Source organism: Salvelinus alpinus, chromosome 16 (assembly GCF_045679555.1).
Source record: "Salvelinus alpinus chromosome 16, SLU_Salpinus.1, whole genome shotgun sequence".
In the NCBI taxonomy this organism is placed as follows: Eukaryota; Metazoa; Chordata; class Actinopteri; order Salmoniformes; family Salmonidae; genus Salvelinus; species Salvelinus alpinus.
In genome coordinates, this window is record NC_092101.1 from 30,584,787 (window position 1) to 30,608,461 (window position 23,675).

At 43.0% G+C, this 23,675-nt stretch overlaps 1 protein-coding gene across 1 annotated transcript; it reads right to left on the minus strand.

Annotated features, from left to right (window-relative positions):
• Positions 1 to 1,847: 1,847 nt before the first annotated feature.
• On the minus strand, positions 1,848 to 20,234 carry LOC139541343 (regulator of G-protein signaling 5-like). Its single transcript, XM_071345901.1, has 5 exons — positions 20,022 to 20,234; positions 11,991 to 12,104; positions 10,644 to 10,705; positions 4,028 to 4,194; positions 1,848 to 3,917 (listed from the first exon to the last, which is right to left on the minus strand). The coding sequence occupies exons 1-5, from the start codon at positions 20,063 to 20,065 to the stop codon at positions 3,756 to 3,758; spliced, it is 549 nt and encodes a 182-aa protein (XP_071202002.1). The 5' UTR covers positions 20,066 to 20,234; the 3' UTR covers positions 1,848 to 3,755.
• Between the last annotated feature and the right edge of the window lie 3,441 nt (positions 20,235 to 23,675).

The following is a 23,675-nucleotide window of genomic DNA, read 5'->3' on the forward strand; positions in this document are numbered from 1 at the left end:
TTCTTTTTCACCATCAGTGTTTAAACCAAAACTATTTTCAGAGCATTCATGAGAAAGTTCTGGAGTTATTGCCACAGAGTTATCGGGTATGAATGACCTCAGTGTGTGTGTGCCTGCATATGTTACAGACTATGTCAGTGAAAGGGACAGAACATTCCAGTCTTTAAAGTGGAGCCAAGTGAGTAAGAAGCTCACAATGCTCTCAGAAAGCTATTGTAAACATCAATCATATTGGTCACACTTTATTTGAATAGTTCATCTGTAGATGCTTTACAGATGGTCATACTATCAACCAACTATCTGTTGATAAGCAACTGCTTGCTAAGGTTACGGTTAGGGTTAAGTTTAGGGCTAGGGTTAGTAGAAAGTTAGTTGGAAATGTTACTGATAGTCTGTAGATAGTCTATAGAGCATCGACAGATGGACTATCCAAATAAAGTGTTAACATTATATGGAGGTTTATGGTCACCATCCATCAGTGGGATCTAAACTTAGAGACCCTAGGAAGCACAGTTTAGTTTTCTTCCCAAGTCTTAATGGCGATGTTCCTTGACAGATGAGTAAATTCAGCTGAGAAGCTTCTTCACTGTATGCTGTAGGATGAGACAGCTTTTGCTTCTAGAGAATAACAGACTAGGAGCAGTTGAAAAGTTCAAATGAGGAGAGAAGGTGAAGCTCTTTTTCTTATGTTTGTAAACACATAATTTATAAGAGCAGGCTTGATGTTTCGGTAATCCTAGCCCTCTTTGTAATCCACAATCTCTTCATGTTGCATGGTATAACAATATAAGAAGCATTGAGGTGCTATCTGCCCATCTACACAGTGTGTGGGTTGTCATCTCCGGGCTAGCATTGTGTGTACTCTCTAGGTATATATTTGGACATATGACTAGTGGCCTGCATGGTTCATGGAATGGTAGTGGTGTTGCTTGGCCAGCCAGTATAAAGAGATGTCAGCTATTTCTTAACATTATAAAGTAATGTTGTCTGGTCTGGCTTTTAATAGTATTTACACTCCTTATTAACAATGGGTTGGTTTGCTCATGAAAGGTATATTATAAAGATCTACTAAGATGTCTGACTGATATTCTTGATCTTTTCCAATGACACAGCTTTGGGTAGATGTCAACACATATGACACGCTACTGTGTGAGAAGTGAATACATGTAAAAGAGAAGAGAGAAACCAAATGAGATGTTTATCAGGTTCACCGATGCCCCCAAGCAGCCATCACAACCCTTCTGTGATTCTAGGAACTGTGACCGTAATAAGGAGTGTGTACATGTTAGGACTTGACACTGTTTGTGTTGGCTGTATCTCCCAGAGTGCATCTGGTTCCTTTCTGTTTCCCCTCGCTACTCTGACATTTTCATTCGCTCGCCGGCGAACGATGCACTCCTCCGGGGTCCGACTGACGCACTTTGTTCTGAAGAAGAAAAACACCCTCACTCGCCGTCTGGGAAAAAGACAAGTCAAGAGTAAGGACGTTAGCTAACTCAGCCTCAAAAAGCTGCGTGTTTTGTTGTTGGAAGATTTCCTAGTGGGTGTTAATTTTCAATGAGCTTTATCATGCTCAAGGTTTTAAATGGTTATTTGGGTTTTTTATTCCTTTTGTATATGTATGTATCTGTGTAAAAAATATCCCTTATGTCATCACACAAAGACACATAATTACTTATAATGAAACACTTGGTGTTTATAAGATACAAATATGCTTGTGTAATCCTTGAGTATGCCTTCTCTTGGGTACTATGTCGAGAGATGTTTTCAGTTAATGATAAACTTGTGATCACAAAAAGGGGAAAAAATCCTCCGATATTGGATAATAAAAACAGAGTGACAATAGATAGTCAGATGTTTTCTCTTTTATGACAATGAAAAGACAGTTCTCTCCTAGATACTCCTGGACCCCAGTGCTCTCTTGGTCACAACTCCCATTCATTCCAGTGGGGTAGTCATGAATAACTTAATCAACACAAATACTACTAAATACTGGTAGATACTGTATTTACAAAGAAAAATAAATACATTTTCAGGAATTTCATGTATTGATGCCTTTTATGTGGGTGACTACAAATAATACATGCACAGACTGTATGAGTCAGATATTAACTTAGCACCACATAAGTCCTTACTGATGTTTTCATCAAGTGTTTTCACTAAAGGCATGACATCTTGGGCAATAGCAGTAGATTGGCCAATATATGCTACTGGATACCCTTATCAATGCCACTTTAGAAACATGTTTTTTGTGTTGGTATTGTTACTAAACTTTAAATTACTATATGATGTCAAGTGATTACAAAGTATGTGATCTAACATTTTGGCACTTTAGCTTCAAGTGAAAATAAATGGGAAAATCAGTTAATTAAAATGACCACAATTGTCAACTCCTGACCTGCAGTGTTGCAGAAAGTCAAATTATGCTGTATTGGGCAACAATAAGGACTTATTAAGGTATTGCGTATTTGTGTAATAGTACTTCAATGATATGGCTATGACAGCTGCACTTCTTAAATACATAAAAACATAGAAGAGCATTATAGAAACTGCTACATGGGACTGAGAGACCCTTTGCATAACCAAAGACCTCCACCCTCAAAACCATATACTTCTCTGACTATAAAAGGTGTGAAGGCTAGTTATTATAGTGAATGGTTAGTGACAAACAGAAATGCTGAAAGCTGTATTGAAATACCGGATAATATTAGTTAGTCAATAATGGAGTGCATATCTTTCTCTTTGGTTAGGTTAGTAAAGTCCCTAAATGTTAAAATGTTGTTGTATTGCGTGTGTCCTTTCCTCATCTCCTTTCCTTCATAACCATCTGTAGGTGAAATGAATGGCTGAAATGACCTAAGATGGAATTAATTTATGCCTACTTAGTTCAAATGGGTAAAAAATAATTATCTGGAGAAAATACTGAGTTCTTTTCTTTTCTGAGATCCACCTCTACTTGGTTTTCCCATTTTAGCAACTTACAACACAGTGGCCCGTGAACCACTGAACAAACTGCCTACCACTGATCCCAAGGATGGCCTGAGAGCACGTTGGAGCCAACTCACAGCTCCTCAAGACACTTGGTCTCTATGTCTGTTGTTTTTAAACTGTTTATCACTTGGCTGTGTGAACACTAGTGTGGCCAAGTCCGTCACCCGTTCTCCCCCATTTAGAACACTTGATGGGTACTGGATGTGTCACTAAGAGTCTCAAGGCAGAGGTCAGATTGTTCTCTCCAGAAACTCTGAAAGCCACTTCAGTTTTTTTCTGGGAAAGCTATGATGTACAAATATGGTGTGTCTATCTGTCTGTCTAGGATCTTCCTTTTTATTTAGACTATGGGACAAAATGATTGCGAGAGATTTTGTCTGCAATATTTATGACCTTTGGTAAATCTTCCCAAGAGATTGTGATGTTCCAATGTATTTGTTTAAATCACTGTTTAATTGATTGGTGGTTTGTTTGTCTCTCATTTAACAAATACTGTCATAATGTATGTTCCACACTCTTTACTTTTTGAATTGACATGTGACATTTTGATTGGCTGCAGGTAGATAAGACAAATATAGAAGTCATTTGAAATATAGATTTAAGTTGGTCTAGAATGAGATCAATCTTTATGATGGCCCTTAGTTATCAAACCTGCAGTCTCGCTTGTGTCAATTGCATCAAATTATTTAAAAAAGGCCTAATTCCATCCACTTCAAATGACATCCAATTGGTTTGGAATTGACCCTTATTCTGCGATCATCTCCTTATTTGACCAGCTCCTGGTACTGCTCAGATCTCAGGAAGCGGCCAAAGGAGTCCTTCTCCATCAGAGCATAAATTCTCTTTTGGGCAAGGTCAAAGGTCACAGGGGAAAGATCAACCAGGTTCCTCAGGGTCACATCCTTGGTGTAATGATCAATGTTCACCTGGAGGGAGGAAGAGAGAGCGAGAAAGAGACACAGAAAGGCAGGCAAAGGTAAGTCTGGGCTTCCACAACAAATACAACCACAGATTTGATGGCCACATTTTCTGTCACCTCTCTGGGTCCCTCGGTCTGGATGAAGTCCTCATAGATCTTCCTGGCCTTCACAGCCATCTTCATGGGAGACTTGGTCTTCTTGAAGTCCTCGCAGGCCACCCAGAACTCAATGTTCTCCTCACTGAATTCAGAGCGCAGGAAGCTACGAAACATGGCCAGGCCACCTTGGAGATGAAGAGAAAGATGGAGAAAGAGAGAGAGAACAAGTAGTCCCATATTTTCCTGCCACACAGAGAGCATTGCACCAATCCTCTAACATCTCCCATGAGACCTGAATTCCAGAGACAAACTGCCACTGTGCCTCTGTTTTAAACTGTTAGATGATGTGATAGGACTAGCTCCGATAGCTTATGTGGTTGGTACAGTAGCACAGTGTTCACAACAGCAGAGTTTGGGTTGGATTCTTACATGGCCCGCTAATCCTCAATATATGTTGCTTGTGAGTCATTTTGTATAAAAGTGTCTGCTGAATTGAGAACATTATACTGGGCCTGACTATATATAAATAAATAATCAGCATCCTGATCCAGCCACTTCACTTTATTTATTTCCATCAAATGTGATTGTTTGATGTTTAGTTCTTGGAGCTCCTCATCTGTGTCAAATGTTCTTTAGTGTACACTTTAAAATAAAGGTTATTTGTTGCTTGTGGGTCCCAGGCAGAATTCCCACATTGAATGTGAGAAGAAACTGTGCATGTATCATTGCCACACAGGAAGCACTTCATGTCTAAATTAAAATGTACAGGAAGTGCATGGCGGCCATAAACATTTTCAAGAGAAGTTTTGGAGAACAAACAAATTTTTTTTTTTAAACTCAAACTGCAAAACAAACATTAGGAAATTATTTGTTTTGTTAACCACACCCTCCAATGTCACGAACTAAAATTGATGCAATTTAGCAAACGAAGGAACACTCAGGTGGTGGTTCAAAGTTCCAACGTTCATTTCGATTTTGGCGCCAGAGGTGCAACGGGGAAACTGAGGAACCAATAAGTGGAAACCTGTTTGAGAAAGCAATTTAGCTAGCGGATGTGAGGAAATCAATTATTTGACACATTTCACATGACTTGGTGGTTACGTTTTTCTCCAGCTAGCTAGTTAGATAACTAAGCTAACCTAAATGCTAGCTAGCTAGCTAAAATTTTCTGATATCCCTAGAGGGCTAGAGTTTGAAGTGTTGCTAGCTAGCTAGGTTGCCTGAATGAAAGGTAGTAGCTTAGTCTTGAGTCAAATGAGGAGGTAGCTAGCTACCTAGATATTTCACAGCCTCCCAGCATTCCTGTTGTTAGTTGCCTTTTGCCAGAGTACCTGTTTTGTAAAAGTTATGTGTGTGCGCGGGTGCCTTCATGGCCTTCCAGCAGGATGCCAATATTATGAATGAGTGTGAATTGTGAAATACATTTTTATGAACGAGTTCTGATTATGATTGTTTGCTTAACACTAATATGTGATTAAGGATTTTGAACTAGGCCTATGCCTTTTGCATTTAACACCAGTTACAGTATGTGGCTTAATTGTCATTTCGAAAGTGGTATGTCCCAGGGAGGGGCAGAGAGAATTTAAATTTAATTTATTAAATTTAAATTTAAATTCCTGGTTTTGGCTTCTTTGGCAGAGTGATCTTGGTAGTTGTAAGGGGAGGCTTATGTAAGCCTGGTATACCCCAACCTGAGTCTTTATGGAATAGACAGCTTGCCTGCAAGGCATTTCTTTTCTTTTAATTTCATTTCAGTAAATGTAAATTGTATTATTTTGTAAATATTTCAGATTGTGGGTCTAGACCACAATCATCACCTGAACGTAAAAGCATAGCTTCTGCAACAGAACTTGCCTGCCTCCTGCAAGATTTCTGCCCCTACGACTAAAAGTTACCTATTTTACAATATTGCTTTAATTACAGGATTTGGTTTTTCCATTTATATTTTGAGGTTGGACTTGGTGTCACCTCGCCAGTCAGTATGTGTTATACCTGTGCTGGTTGCCATCTCGTTAGTAGGAAGGTGTTTCACCTGTGTTGGCCCAGGTGCTATTTAGGGGTGGCTGGCCGAGTGCTCCAGTTGAGCGTGAGAGATGTTGGGGAGAGCTGCACTTTATGTCAGCTGTGATGCGATTTCGAGCGCACCTTATTTAAGTTTGAAAGAAGCCAGAGTTTTGGTGTTTCCCATGTTTGTTTTGCTCCATATTGTTTTCACTCTCTGTCCTAAGTTGTTGTGGGTTTTTCTTTCAGTTGGTCTTTCCGGAGGCAATCCAAGTGGGCATCCATGGTGGGTGTCTTTCAGAACCCCTTACTAGTGGCTTTGCCAACTTTCAGGGGGCACCCACATGGGTGCCTTTCAGAACCTCTTTTGAATCCCTTTCTCTTTGTCAATAATTTATTTTGTTAGGTACCTTTGTTGTGAGTGACATTTTGAGTTTGTCTTGGTGGAACGTAACACTTTAGAGTAAATTGGTTGAGAATAAATATAGAACAACACCTATTTAAACCCCATGAGGGAAACTCAGGGGGAATCCATATTAACTGTAATGTTAATGTCAAAAGTTCTTCATTAGATAATCAGAGCACAGCAGTTTCCAGTTCCGGGTAATTAATCACTTTAATTTTGAGCTGAGCTCTATCTGGGGATGTTACAATAACAGCCCTAACCTCTCATAGCTTCATAGCTACTCTACAAGCTATGAGTTTTGCTGGAGAGGAGACTGATGGGGCTGCTCAGAGGATTTGCACCACTGGGTTAATCTGATGGTTGTGTGTGTGTGTGTGTGTGTGTGTGTGTGTGTGTGTGTGTGTGTGTGTGTGTGTGTGTGTGTGTGTGTGTGTGTGTGTGTGTGTGTGTGTGTGTGTGTGTGTGTGTGTGTGTGTGTGTGTGTGTGTGTGTGTGTGTGTGCTACTACCATACACTAAGATCAAAGCATGTGGTACCATTACAACCCACTAAATCATGTACTTATGTTCGTAAGCACTGTACATATCTGATCCCAGATTAATATATAATTTACACATGTACAGTGCATTCGGAAAGTATTCAGACCCTTTGACTTTTTCCACATTTTGTTACATTACAGCCTTACTCTAAAATGTATTAAATAAATGTTTTTCCTCATCAATCTACACACAATACCCCATAATGACAAAGTGAAAACAGGTTTTTAGAAAGTTTTACAAATTTAATATAAAAAAGATATACAGTGGGGAGAACAAGTATTTGATACACTGCCGATTTTGCAGGTTTTCCTACTTACAAAGCATGTAGAGGTCTGTAATTTTTATCATAGGTACAGTTCAACTGTGAGAGACGGAATCTAAAACAAAAATCCAGAAAATCACATTGTATGATTTTTAAGTAATTAGTTTGCATTTTATTGCATGACATAAGTATTTGATACATCAGAAAAGCAGAACTTAATATTTGGTACAGAAACCTTTGTTTGCAATTACAGAGATCATACGTTTCCTGTAGTTCTTGACCAGGTTTGCACACACTGCAGCAGGGATTTTGGCCCACTCCTCCATACAGACCTTCTCCAGATCCTTCAGGTTTCGGGGCTGTCGCTGGGCAATACGGACTTTCAGCTCCCTCCAAAGATTTTCTATTGGGTTCAGGTCTGGAGACTGGCTAGGCCACTCCAGGACCTTGAGATGCTTCTTACGGAGCCACTCCTTAGTTGCCCTGGCTGTGTGTTTCGGGTCGTTGTCATGCTGGAAGACCCAGCCACGACCCATCTTCAATGCTCTTACTGAGGGAAGGAGGTTGTTGGCCAAGATCTCGCGATACATGGCCCCATCCATCCTCCCCTCAATACGGTGCAGTCGTCCTGTCCCCTTTGCAGAAAAGCATCCCCAAAGAATGATGTTTCCACCTCCATGCTTCACGGTTGGGATGGTGTTCTTGGGGTTGTACTCATCCTTCTTCTTCCTCCAAACACGGCGAGTGGAGTTTAGACCAAAAAGCTCTAGTTTTGTCTCATCAGACCACATGACCTTCTCCCATTCCTCCTCTGGATCATCCAGATGGTCATTGGCAAACTTCAGACGGGCCTGGACATGCGCTGGCTTGAGCAGGGGGACCTTGCGTGCGCTGCAGGATTTTAATCCATGTCGGCGTAGTGTGTTACTAATGGTTTTCTTTGAGACTGTGGTCCCAGCTCTCTTCAGGTCATTGACCAGGTCCTGCCGTGTAGTTCTGGGCTGATCCCTCACCTTCCTCATGATCATTGATGCCCCACGAGGTGAGGTCTTGCATGGAGCCCCAGACCGAGGGTGATTGACCGTCATCTTGAACTTCTTCCATTTTCTAATAATTTCGCCAACAGTTGTTGCCTTCTCACCAAGCTGCTTGCCTATTGTCCTGTAGCCCATCCCAGCCTTGTGCAGGTCTACAATTATATCCCTGATGTCCTTACACAGCTCTCAGGTCTTGGCCATTGTAGAGAGGTTGGAGTCTGTTTGATTGAGTGTGTGGACAGGTGTCTTTTATACAGGTAACGAGTTCAAACAGGTGCAGTTAATACAGGTAATGAGTGGAGAACAGGAGGGCTTCTTAAAGAAAAACGAACAGGTCTGTGAGAGCCGGAATTCTTACTGGTTGGTAGGTGATCAAATACTTCTGTCATGCAATAAAATGCAAATTAATTACTTAAAAATCATACAATGTGATTTTCTGGATTTTTGTTTTAGATTCCGTCTCTCACAGTTGAAGTGTACCTATGATAAAAATTACAGACCTCTACATGCTTTATAAGTAGGAAAACCTGCAAAATCGGCAGTGTATCAAATACTTGTTCTCCCCACTGTATACAGTATATACATAAGCATTCAGATCCTTTGCTATGAGACTCAAAATTGAGCTCAGGTGCATCCTGTTTCCATTGATCATCCTTGAGATGTTTCTACAACTTAATTGGAGTCCACCTGTGGTAAATGCAATTGATTGGACATAATTTGGAAAGGCACACACAGGTCTATATAAGGTCCCACAGTCGACAGTGCATGTCAGAGCAAAAACCAAGCCATGAGGTCGAAGGAAGTGACCGTAGAGCTCCGAGCCTGGATTGTGTCAAGGCACAGTGGCCTCCGTAAATTTGTAAATGGAAGAAGTTTGGAACCACCAAGCCTCTTCCTAGAGCTGGCCGCCCGGCCAAACTGAGCAATCGGGGAGAAGGGCCTTGGTCAGGGAGGTGACTTAGAACCCGATGGTCACTCTGACAGAGCTCCAGAGGTCCTCTGTGGAGATGGGAGAAACTTCCAGAAGGTCAACCATCTCTGCAGCACTCCACCAATCAGGCCTTTATGGTAGAGTGGCCAAACGGAAGCCACTCCTCAGTAAAAGGCACATGACATCCCACTTGGAGTTTGCCAAAGGGCACCTAAAGGACTCTCAGACCATGTCAAACAAGATTGTCTGGTCTGATGAAACCAATATTGAATTCTTTGGCCTGAATGCCAAGCATCACTTCTGGAGGATACCTGGCACCATCCCTATGGTGAAGCATGGTGGTGGCAACATCATGCTGTGGAGATATTTTTGAGTGGCAGGGACTGGGAGACTTTTCAGGATCGAGGGAAAGATGGAAGTACAGAGAGATCCTTGATGAAAACAGGAGCTTAGACTGGGGTGAAGGTTCACCTTACAACAGGACAACTAACCCTAAGGACACTGCCAAGACAACGCAGGAGTGACCTGAATGTCCTTGAGTGGCCCAGCCAGAGCCCGGATTTGAACCTAATCGAGACCTGAAATTAGCTGTACAGCGACGCTTCCCATCCAACCTGACAAGGCTTGAGAGGATCTGCAGAGAAGAATGGGAGAAACTCCCCAAACACTGCTTGTAGCGTTATAACCAAGACGACCCAAGGCTGTAATTGCTGCCAAAGGTGCTTCAACAAAGTACTGAGTAAAGGGTCTATTTTTTTATACATTTTCCAAAAATTCTAAAAACCTGTTTTTGCAATGCCATTATGGGGTATTGTGTGTAGATTGATGAGAATATTTGTTCTTAATCAATTTTAAAATAAGTCTGTAACGTAACGAAATGTGGAAAAAGTAAATGGGTCAGAATACTTACAGAATGCACTGTATGTTATGAGTAAGGAGAGATTCCTGGCATACGCACGCACACACGCACACGCACACACACACACACACACACACACACACACACACACACACACACACACACACACACACACACACACACACACACACACACACACACACACACACAGCCTGGAGGAATGCACCACACTGGAACATTTAGACCAGGCCTTTGAGGAAGGCATATTTTCCAGCAGTTTAATTTTAGACACAGGTTTCATTTATTACACAATATAGATGTTATGCCCACAGGTGGATTATGAAATGTTACTTCTCTGGATCTGGATAACGAGAGTGAATACCATCAGAGTTACTGTAATCAATACCATCAGAGTTACTGTAATCCTATACTAGTCTGTCTGCTCTGTATTTGGCATGACTCGTAAAGTTTCATATGATGGGGTGAAGAAACATATAGTTTTACACAAGACCTCATGGCTTTTCGTAAGGACTTATTTGTTGTTTGTGTGTGTGTGGGTGTGCTTGCGTGCACATGCCTGTAGATCTGGGCATACTCACAGCTGTTGGTCAGCACATGGTCCAGGGACTCACGCCACTGAGAAGCCTCCTCAGGAATGGGCCTGTACAACACACAAACACAATATTACACAATACAACACCCACATATTCTAGTCAATCACCGTAAACTTGATTTAACATGAGACAAGCAAATGAGCACGGTCAGTCCTTACTAACCAAAGAAGGAGAAGAACTTATCTTCTGGAAGGCCAAAACAATACTAGCCTTTGGTTGGAATATATTTCCTGCCTATTCATCTTCACCAAGTCAGCCCATTATCAGAAGGCCATGTTAACAGCTGGATTCAGAGAATCCCACCCGGAGTGTTTTATCCCCAGGGTCAGAAATTTGTCACTCACAGCCTCTTCATACTGCTCCCTGTAAGGTCATTGAGGTTCTCGATTGCCCTCCCCCTAACACACACACACACACACACACACACACACACACACACACACACACACACACACACACACACACACACACACACACACACACACACACACACACACACACACACACACACACACACACACACACACTAGTGAGAGAGAGAGCCCTTCAGCATCTCATCTTTTTTGATGGCTGTTCTACTGAGCTAGTGGGGGAAATAGCTTGCAAACATCCATTATGTAAGAGGTTACACAATTAAGTGAAAGACAAAGCCGCAGTATGCAATGCATTTATGGTCAATTTGGAGATGATTTAATATGTAAACATTACTGTGACACTTCACAGGATGTTCTCTCCCCCTCATTCTCTCTCTCCTGCATTATCTTTCTCCTCTTCCTTCAACACTCACTTTCTGTAATCATACATACAACTGATTATTTCCCTGTAGAAGGTAGTGCATGATAAACTGTAGAGACTGAACACATATAGTACAGTATATGCATTTTTGTGATAAACAACCATTATCTTGGTCTTGTCAGTTTCAGTGCCTGGGATGGAGATGTCTCAACCTTTGAACTCTCCATCTGATACAGTACATGCAATGGTCTCTGTCCATGCACGGCTATCAATTATGAGGCTAACGTGCATACTGACATTCCACAGGCACGGAGACAAGCTCTCCCTCTCTTTCTAAGTCAGATCTGGAGATGAAAGCCAAGCAGTGGAAGCAATTTACAATTGTCTATTTGACACTGTTTGAAGTAGAGTAAGGCCTAAACGTTTCACTCCTTTGAGGAACACTTGAAGTAAAATTATCACTTGAAAATTGACTGAATCTGAGTCAGGGATGTAACTGACAGACCATGTAGCGATAAGGTCTGTTCACGCACTCACGCGAGAGAGAATACGTTCCTGTTAATCTTTGTGTGTGCGAGGACTGTCTGTGCTACTCACTTCTGAAGCTTCTCTGGCTTCTTCTCTGGTTTCTCTGGGTATGGGATGATCAGGTCAATGCCATTCTCAGGCTTCTGGAGGAGAACCCCCAACTTAGACTTAATCTCTTTAGCCCTAAGAAAGGAAAGTCATGAGGAAATAAGGCCATTTAGGAGGTTGCTGTAATGTTTTAAATGGCACACATTCATGAGTTAGATCAGTATAACAACACTAGTAATGACTTTGGCTAATGCAGATTGTATTCAGAAAAAACAAGTGAGACATAGATAGCTATAACTAGTCAATCAAGTTGAACAGCAATCAGCAACAGTGCAAAATACGTACCCAACCTCAAAAAGGAGGGACTAATTGTCACGGTTCATGAATCCACTGCCTCACTCTCTCTTTTCTCTCTCTCTCTCTCTCTCTCTCTCTCTCTCTCTCTCTCTCTCTCTCTCTCTCTCTCTCTCTCTCTCTCTCTCTCTCTCTCTCTCTCTCTCTCTCTCTCTCTCTCTCTCTCTCTCTCTCTCTCTCTCTCTCTCTCTCTCTCTCTCTCTCTCTCTCTCTCTCTCTCTCTCTCTCTCTCTCTCGTGTTTGTGTGGGCGTGGTTCCCAATCTTGGCCTGATTGTCTGCGCCAGCTGGAATTAATTATCTTCCCCTTTATATGTTCTGTAACCTGTGTTTCTTGTTGTCAGATCGTTGTTTCTTCCCTGAGGTTGTGTCGTGTGTCAGTGCTCATTCTCTCGCCGCCCTTGTGTGGATTATCTGCTGTGCTCCTTCCTACCCAGCCGGACACACTCCCTTGGATTTCTCAGCACGCTATCATCAGAGGATGCGCCCTAGGCCCTGGGTTGGATTACGTCTGAGTATATTCCGTCTGTCCTGTTGATGTTGTAAACTGTTTCATTAAACCATCGTTGCTTGCATCTTGCATCCGCCTCTGTATTGTGACAGAACGATCTGACCAGACCATGGATGCAGCGAGTTCAACGAGTCTGACCGAATTCATTTCCCGCAGTATCACGAGAATGGATCAACAAGAGGAGAACATCTCCAGCACAGGTCGGGCAGTACAAGCCATGGCGACGCAGGTATCCCAGCTGACCCAACAATTACAACATCTGAGGGGTCTCGCTGCGCCACCTACACCGGCAGTTCCACACGCCCCGCCAGAGCTGGATTCTCAGCTAGAGCCACGGCTACCGACACCAGAGGGTTATTCAGGTGATCCGGACTATTGTAGAGCTTTTCTTACGAGATGTTCCATGCATTTCTCGTTGCAGCCACGGACCTTCAACCAGGAACAGTCTAAGGTAGCATTCGTACTCACCCTGCTATCCGGAAAAGCGGCTCTTTGGGGAACGGCGGTGTGGGCGAACCAGGACCCATGCTGCACCTCTTTCCAGACACTCTCCGAGGAGATGAGAAGAGTCTTCGATCGGGCCGTGGCGGGTAGGGAGGCGGCCAGACTACTCGCTGACCTTCGCCAAGGAGACCGTTCAGTATCGGAATATTCCATTCAATTCCGCACTCTGGCTGCAGGGTGTCAGTGGAACGAGGAGGCGCAGTGGGACATGTTCCTGCATGGGCTGGAGGACCGGGTTCAGAAGGAGATTTATGTTCTGGATCTTCCCAGGAGTTTAAATGGACTAGTGGAATTAGCCTTGAGGGTCGACGCTCGTCTGAGTCGTATTGGCCGCCGAGCATGCCCTAACAGACCGTATAACAACACGGAGGACTGGCATGCCAGCGGCGGGAACACGGCCAGTTCAGACTTCGCTCACGAACTCATGCAGCGGGGAAGAGCTCGCCTCTCTCGGGAGGAGAGGGAGAGGCGGAGATCCCAAGGACTCTGTCTCTACTGTGGTAGAGCGGACCACTTTATCCATTCCTGCCCGGTAAAAGATCAAGCCCGGTAGTAAGTATGAGGCTACTATCGGGTGGTGTCACCATAGAGAAGACCTCATCATCCACCCTCCTCCCGGTAAGACTAAGATGGGCCACCCACACGCACGACACCCAAGCCTTACTGGACTCAGGAGCAGAGGGTAATTTCATGGACTTCAAGCTCGCTCACAAGCTCCAGATTCCTATCACCTCACTCACGCACAAGATATCCGTCAACGCTCTCAATGGTCAAGAACTCCCCAACATTTCTCACACCACTGAACCTATCACACTCATCACTTCCGGCAATCACACTGAGACATTATCATTTCTACTCATGGACTCACCTCTGGCACCATTAGTTCTCGGCCACCCTTGGCTCACCCAACACAACCCCAGAGTTGACTGGGGTCAGAACTCTATATCCATGTGGAGTAACAAGTGTCTTGAGTCCTGTTTAGTGTCGGCTTGTTCATCTGTGTCTGATTCTGTGTTTCTAGAGGAGGCAGTGGATTTGTCTAACGTGCCCGTTGAATACCTCGACCTGAAGGAGGTGTTCAGTAAGTCCCGTGCTGCTTCTCTTCCTCCGCATCGTCCCTATGACTGTGCAATAGAATTATTGCCAGGTGAGTCTCCGCCTAAGGGTAAGTTATATTCTCTCTCTGTTCCTGAGAGGGAGGCTATGGAGAGATACATCTCTGATTCTCTGACATCTGGATTCATTCGTCCTTCCTCTTCGCCAGCGGGGGCGGGGTTCTTCTTTGTGGGGAAGAAGGACGGATCTCTGCGTCCTTGCATTGATTACCGTGGGTTGAATAACATCACAGTGAAGAATACCTATCCCTTACCGTTGATGTCCTCAGCCTTTGAAAGGTTACAGGGAGCATCTGTGTTCACTAAGTTGGATTTACGTAATGCTTATCATTTGGTTCGCATAAGGAGGGGGGACGAATGGAAAACAGCGTTTAACACCCCCAGAGGGCATTTCGAGTATTTGGTCATGCCTTTCGGGCTATCCAACTCCCCAGCGGTTTTCCAGGCACTCGTCAATGACGTGCTGAGAGATATGATTGATCAGTTCATATATGTTTACCTGGATGACATACTGATTTTTTCTTCTTCTCTCCAGGAACATGGTCAGCATGTCAGACGAGTGCTCCAGAGGTTGTTGGAGAATGGACTTTTTGTCAAGGCGGAGAAATGCATTTTTCATGCACAATCCGTTCCATTCCTAGGTTACATCGTCTCGACTGAAGGTATTCGCATGGATCCTGACAAGATTAAGGCTGTGGTGGAGTGGCCAAGCCCAGATTCCCGTAAGGCCCTACAGAGGTTTCTGGGATTCGCCAATTTCTACCGGCGTTTTGTTCGCAACTTTAGCCAGATAGTCGCTTCCCTTACCGCCTTAACCTCCCCCAGAGTGACGTTCAGGTGGACCGATACAGCCGAGGCTGCATTCGTCAAACTCAAGAGCCGCTTTGTTTCGGCCCCCATCCTCATAGCTCCCGATCCCTCGCGTCAGTTCGTGGTGGAGGTGGACGCTTCAGAGGTGGGGGTAGGTGCGGTACTTTCCCAACGTGCCGCTTCTGACAACAAGATGCACCCTTGCGCGTTCCTTTCCCATCGGTTATCACCTGCGGAACGCAACTACGACATTGGCAACAGAGAGTTGTTGGCAGTAAAGTTAGCACTGGAGGAGTGGCGCCATTGGTTAGAGGGTTCGGGGGTACCTTTTATAGTTTGGACCGATCACAAGAATTGGGAATATATCAGAACAGCCAAGAGACTCAACTCCAGGCAGGCGCGGTGGGCACTCTTTTTCGGACGTTTTGACTTCTCTCTCTCGTATCGCCCGGGTTCCAAGAACGTCAAACCCGATTCCCTTTCTCGCATTTTTGACCATTCCGAACGCCCATCCACTCCCGAGTGCATCCTACCCAGGACCCTAGTGGTCTCCACACTTATATGGGAGGTTGAATCGAGGGTCAGAACGGCCTTAGAAGGGGTAACGCCTCCGCCCGGTTGTCCGCCTAATCGGTTGTTTGTACCGGAGGGGTGTCGGTCCGATGTTATTCGGTGGGGGCATTGCTCCAACGTAGCGTGTCATCCAGGAGTCAGCCGTACTAGCTTTTTAGTGAAGCAACGCTTTTGGTGGCCGCTGATGGCTCGTGACATTCACAGTTTTGTCTTGGCTTGCTCGGTTTGTGCCACTGGGAAGAGTTCTAATCGACCCCCAGATGGGTTACTCCAACCGCTGTCGGTCCCTTCGAGACCCTGGTCCCACATCGCGCTAGATTTTGTTACCGGTCTCCCGCTCTCCCAGGGCAGGACGGTTGTTTTGACCGTGGTGGACCGGTTCTCGAAGGCGGCTCATTTTATTCCCTTGCCTAAATTACCATCTGCCAAGGAAACAGCGGTAACGGTCGTGGATCATGTCTTTCGCTTACATGGCCTGCCGATGGACGTAGTTTCTGACCGGGGGCCCCAATTTGTGTCCAAGTTTTGGCAGGAGTTTTGTAGGTTACTGGGAGCGAGTGTCAGTCTTTCTTCAGGGTTTCATCCCCAGAGCAACGGTCAAACGGAGAGGGCCAACCAAGATTTGGAGAGAGTGTTGCGATGTTTGGTTTCTAAGAACCCCTCTTCCTGGAGTCAACAACTCTCTATGGTTGAGTACGCTCACAATTCGTTGCCAGTGGCAGCCACGGGTCTCTCTCCGTTTGAGTGTAGTTTAGGTTACCAGCCACCTATCTTTCCCAGTACAGAGTCCGAGGTCACTGTTCCCTCCGCTCACGCTTTCATCCAGAGGTGCCATCACGCATGGAGCAGAGCCCGTGAGACTCTCCTCCGGGTGGGGGCGCGCACCAAGGCTAAGGCCGATCGCCACCGGTCGAAGCCTCCGGTATACGTCGTTGGACAAAGAGTGTGGCTTTCTACGAGGAACATTCCACTCCGATCCGTTTCTAACAAGCTTGCCCCCAAATTTATCGGGCCGTTCAAGGTCACCAGGATCATTAGTCCGGTGGCGGTCCGGCTCAAGCTTCCTCCGGCGTATAGGAGAATTCATCCTACCTTCCATGTGTCCAAGATAAAACCGGTGTTTCAGGCACGCATTAACCCGCCGGTCCCGGTTCCCCCGCCGCCACGACTTGTTGATGGGGAGACCACCTTTTCTGTCAATCGGATTTTGAACTCGAGAAGGAGGGGACGCGGATTCCAGTACCTGGTAGACTGGGAGGGTTACGGTCCGGAGGAGAGAAGTTGGGTACCCGCTAGGGACATTCTGGATCACTCCCTTATCGATGATTTCAATCGACAGGTAAATTTGCCTGGGAACGCCAAGAGGCGTTCCTAGGGGGGGGGGTATTGTCACGGTTCATGAATCCACTGCCTCACTCTCTCTTTTCTCTCTCTATTTCGCTCTCTCTCTCTCTCTCTCTCTCTCTCTCTCTCTCTCTCTCTCTCTCTCTCTCTCTCTCTCTCTCTCTCTCTCTCTCTCTCTCTCTCTCTCTCTCTCTCTCTCTCTCTCTCTCTCTCTCTCTCTCTCTCTCTCTCTCTCTCTCTCTCTCTCTCTCTCTCTCGTGTTTGTGTGGGCGTGGTTCCCAATCTTGGCCTGATTGTCTGCGCCAGCTGGAATTAATTATCTTCCCCTTTATATGTTCTGTAACCTGTGTTTCTTGTTGTCAGATCGTTGTTTCTTCCCTGAGGTTGTGTCGTGTGTCAGTGCTCATTCTCTCGCCGCCCTTGTGTGGATTATCTGCTGTGCTCCTTCCTACCCAGCCGGACACACTCCCTTGGATTTCTCAGCACGCTATCATCAGAGGATGCGCCCTGGGTTGGATTACGTCTGAGTATATTCTGTCTGTCCTGTTGATGTTGTAAACTGTTTCATTAAACCATCGTTGCTTGCATCTTGCATCCGCCTCTGTATTGTGACACTAATCATTAACTAGGCCTACACATTCATTTATTTGGATCTTAAATTTACCCTTTCAGACCCAGGATTATACAAACACATCCTCAGATGAATCAGACCCATTAGTAGAGGTCCTGTGATGTAGCCTTTGTTTTCAATGGCACAGTGTCAGGAGTTAGATTACACTATAATGTAATCATAACATGTAAAAGGGCTAAAAGGTTATGTCATTTTTATAATATGACTTTCATTTTAATCTTCAATCAGCTTATTCTGTTAACTATTAATCATAATAATCAAAATACCCACTTCTCAAAGCCATCTCAAACTTAAAGAGAGTGTCCACAATATTTTTGGGACACAATAACACACTAACAATTTTACTTGCTATTTGCAAAAAGGCAATAATCAAAATACATTTTTTTACAAAGAGAACATTTGAGTGAGTAAACCAAAAATACTTTGAATAGAATACCCACCTTTATCATTATCTACTGGTCCCATTACTCAGGTTAGAAAAACAGCAGAGACAACTAAACAAAACAAAGTCTGATCAATAATTCATGACGTGGTGAGCCTCACGTAGTTGATTCCTCTTTGTTACTTTCATCGATCCATGTAGTCAGCGATCAATAGATGGGCTCAACTAAAACCACAGCCACACATGCAGACACACGTGCAGCCTCTTGTTAGCAAGACAGACCTTGTTGTTCCTGACCGGGGATGACACCCAACTACATCTACACTCTTAGAAAAAAGGGTTCCAAAAGGGTTCTTTGGCTGTCCCCATAGGATGAACCCTTTTTAGTTCCAGATAGAACCCTTTTTGGTTCCAAGGAGAACTCTTTTGGGTTCCACGTAGAACCCTCTGGTGAAAGGGTTCTACCTGGAACCAAAAAGGGTTCTTCAAAGGGCTCTCCTATGAGGACTGCCAAAGAACCCTTTTAGGTTCTAGATAGCACCATTTTTCTAAGAGTATAGATTCCAGGTAGGGTTGCAAAATTCCAGGGACTTTAAATCAATTTCCTGGTTTTCCAGAAATCCTGGCTGGAGGATTCCAGATTGCTTATTCCCGCCTATCTCCGGGATCTTTCAACTGCAATTTCCGGAAAACCCAGGAATTTATTGAAAGTTCCAGGAATTTTCAACCCTAACTACGACTGACCACACATTTCCATGGGTTTCTACAGAATATTCATTCTAAACAGAGCTGTAATTAAGAGATTGCCCAGGAGTTCAGGGCATTGACATTTTAAATCAGGATAGCCCACATGAAGAAGAAAATTATTTGTTACGATTTTTAGATGTGTTAGTAGCATTGGTCTAGGCAACTTTCTTTTAGGACATCTCCAAGTAACGATGTGTAATTAAAACAGAAATCACCCATGAAAAGGATAATATACTGTATCTTAAATTTAGGGTTTTTGATCAACTGGTAACTGTTCTAATTGTTTGACTGATGAGCGGCTTTCAGGGAATGCCTGTTTGTAAAACAGCCCTGCATTATCGCCATTAGTTATTTATGAACTTCCTACTATTTCATAAAAATACTTCTCCAGATAATAGTCTGATTTAGGAAATCCATAACTCAATATAGAAGTAAACATCATATGCATGAATACTATATTAATCAACCCATTTAACAGGAACAGGGCTGTGCAGTATATCATACTGATTCCGCTTTCCCTTTTGGCTGCTTATGCTGTTTTATAAATTCATGACCAGAGGATGACAAAGAGCAGATAGTGAACCTCTGTTATGCTTTTCAGCTTGGCTAAATGTTCCTGTCTTGCATGTGGACGCAATTGACCTGCAGCTGAGTTGGTGCTGCAAATGGGAATACAGTCAGCAAAATGCTAGGTATTAAGATCATGAAACAATACCTTTATCTCTGCAACTGGAAACGTGTAACTTTTTGGACAGTTGAAAATGTTTGATCAAGTATTTAAATAAACTTTAAACTTTCCACTTGTCTTAACATGAAGAGCAAACGATATTCACAATAATCTAGATTACCATACAGAATCTTTCAATAATTTAAACCATACTAAAAACATCTCAGCATTTTTACAAAATGAAAAAAAAACTATAAATACAGAAATCAGATTTTGAATATAGATCAAACATTTTCTGACTAAGAAATCAACTCAGAAATGTTTTGAATGTAATTTCTCTGGGCTTATTTCAGGCAAAAATAGGAGAAATTACCCTTTCAGAGAAACAGAAGAGCATACTGCTTTTGGTATCTCACCTTATCCGACATGTTTGGGGCAACGCAGCTAATCCTTTACACATTTTATAAAGTTTTCCTTTTTGATGTTTTGTTGAGTGAGTCCACCACCGTAAGATTCAGAGTCCCTTTTCTTTTTGACTTTGTCCTTCAGCACTCTTGGGGAGTTTATATACAGAGAGCCTATTGGCTTTGGGACAAGAGCATTAGCCAATGAAACGGATGTCTACGACTGCAGGCAGAGGAGTCAGGGTCGACTGCATGAGAAGTGGTCTGCTAGAACTGGTATGGCTGGAAGTAGAGGTTAATCCCTAACCACAGATCTGGGATCAGATGCTTACATTTACAAAGAAAAAAAAGTTGCACTGAACTCAACCACTGATCAGGTGGTGAAAGAGAAATTTGTTAAGTAATTTATTAGATAAATCCATGCTAGTAGATACCCATAGACTTCCATTCATTGTGCTAACTCTATTAGAATTGGCTCGAGAAATTACCTCTAACTTCCTTCATACTGGACACAGAGACATGAAAAGTATATCCACGAGTTCATCTGACTCATTGCCAAAATCCCGAAGTATTCCTTTTATTAACACGCAAATCAAGATTACTTTAGTAAAACTTTATTTGAAGGGTCCTTAATAAACAAAGGCATTTATAAATTGTGTTCACCATTTATTAATAATTACTCCCACATTTATAAACCATTTACTAATCATTAGTAAAGTATTTTTGCAGTCCCTAATCTAAAGTGAACTCTATCTAAACTTTATAAATACAGAAAGATGAAAGATGGGCATGCCATTGCTAGACATTCCTGTGGTACCTGGTAAAACAATTATCACACAAAACAGGATGTTTAAGGAAATATATATATATATATATATATATATATATATGTATACGTATGAATAATTAGCATACTAATATTACAAATGTTGGCATAATGATTTAATAAATGGTGAGCAAACTGTAAATGCCTTATAAATGGTTTATTATGGACCTTTAAATAAAGTGTTCCCATTCCTTTTGATTATCTTTCTCAATTAGAAAAAATTGTTGTGAATTCAAGTTTGAGTATCGACTGCAAACAGGGGGTCCCAGGACTGGCCCAAACTCCAGTGGAGCTGGAGAAACATGTTTTCAGATAAACATGATCTATTTGAGCAATGTATGCTAGGCCTTTTCAACCATCACACAAAGCAAATTAATAGGAAACGTTCAGTCACAGATATCCCATCTACAGCCATTTAAGAAAACAAGGTGAAAGACCAAACCATAATCCATATGGGAGTTAGAGACAGTCATTTTTTGTTCATATATAATTATTACAAGAGGACTGGACCTCATGTTAGAAGAAGTTTATAAAATGTTGGAAATACAACAATGTAAAGTAGTTGTGTGTTGAATTGTTTGCAACATTGTGTTGATTAGACAGTGTGACAAATGTAACTGACCATGCTGTAATCAAGAAGACAATAGTAAACAGTGATTGCATTTCCCCATTGACAAGTAATGGTATGCGTAGACATAGAGGCCACACCCACACTCTCCAGCTTTCTTTGGCACTAGCAAGTAGACTGAGGTTTGACTGAGGTTTCCATCTCCTCTTTAAAGGGAGAATCCATGTTTTGTATAAATAGCCATGTGTCTATGAATTAATAGCCAGGTCCTGGTTTCCCGATAGTGACCGAATTTAAGCTTACAAGTGTTTTAAGGATACATTGTTTCTATAACGACCGAAGAACTCACATGCATTTCCCACAACACCACGTAAGGAGAACTTTCAATAAGTGCATAGTTAGAGCATGTGTCGATACTGATAGGATTGAAAGAAAGGCAGTGCTGCTCACGGATCAGTGTTGCTATTCAAAATGTAATATTTGGCACATTATTGCGCGCACATGTTGTTAGGCCTACACAAAAAATGTAGGCAAAAATTACAGACAGTAAAATAGAACTCAATTGATTGAACATGAAATTGATGAAATTGATTTTTTTTTCAATATGATTTAAATGTATAGGCCTACAGTATATAGCCAGCTGTATTTATCTTTTAATGCAGTCATCTCGGTTTTCATTTGAAGAATCTTTATTTTATTTTTTTTACTTTAAATTTGACCCCCTTTTCTCCCCAATTTTCGTGGTATCCAATCGCTAGTAATTACTATCTTGTCTCATCGCTACAACTCCCGTACGGGCTCGGGAGAGACGAAGGTCGAAAGCCATGCGTCCTCCGAAGCACAACCCAACCAAGCCGCACTGCTTCTTAACACAGAGCGCCTCCAACCCGGAAGCCAGCTGCACCAATGTGTCGGAGGAAACACCGTGCACCTGGCCCCCTTGGTTAGCGCGCACTGCGCCCGGCCCGCCACAGGAGTCGCTGGAGCGCGATGAGACAAGGATATCCCTACCGGCCAAACCCTCCCTAACCCGGACGACTTAGGCCAATTTTGCATTGCCCCACGGACCTCCTGGTCGCGGCCGGCTGCGACAGAGCCTGGGTGCGAACCCAGAGACTCTGGTGGCGCAGCTAGCGCTCCCCTCCTCCACCCGGGAGGCCCCAGAAGCATCTTTTTAACCTTTGCTTGTTTATAACAATTGCAAAGACATTGACAACTTTGTATTGTAGTCAACTTCGTTCTGAAGTTATCAGCGGTCACAGATAGATAGAATAGAGCGACAGAAAGAATCATGACAGATAGAATCAAGATGTTTATGTTTAGCGGAGATCTTCTTTCTATAAAGGGGCATGTCAGTGCATAAAAACCTCTAAAGACCCAGTTAGCTATTCTACGAGTGGTCTGAGGTAGTAGGTAAATAATGAGTGTTTTCAAGTGCAACTTTAGTAATGATGGTTTTTGGAAACAGCTCTGAGATTTAACAATGTGCCTACGAAGGTTGTAACGATGAACATACACGATCGTACAAACGTTTGGGTCACTTAGAAATGTCCTTGTTTTTGAAAGAAAAGCACATTTTTTGTCCATTAAAATAACATCAAATTGATTGATACAGTGTAGACATTGTTAATGTTGTAAATGACTGTTGTAGCTGGAAACGGCAGATTTTTTAAATGGAATATCTACATAGGCGTACAGAGGCCTTGTAACGCTCGTCTGAAGAAGTGGACCAAGGTGCAGCGTTGTAAGTGTTCATGATTCTTTAATACTCAGAACATCAAACAAAAACAACAAAAATAATAACGAACGTCACATTCTGCAGGCTTCACAGAGCTAACAAAAAACAAGATCCTACAACATACAGTGGGGAGAACAAGTATTTGATACACTGCCGATTTTGCAGGTTTTCCTACTTACAAAGCATGTAGAGGTCTGTAATTTTTATCATAGGTACACTTTAACTGTGAGAGACGGAATCTAAAACAAAAATCCAGAAAATCACATTGTATGATTTTTAAGTAATTAATTTGCATTTTATTGCATGACATAAGTATTTGATCACCTACCAACCAGTAAGAATTCCGGCTCTCACAGACCTGTTAGTTTTTCTTTAAGAAGCCCTCCTGTTCTCCACTCATTACCTGTATTAACTGCAACTGTTTGAACTCGTTACCTGTATAAAAGACACCTGTCCACACACTCAATCAAACAGACTCCAACCTGAGTTCTTCCACAATGGCCAAGACCAGAGAGCTGTGTAAGGACATCAGGG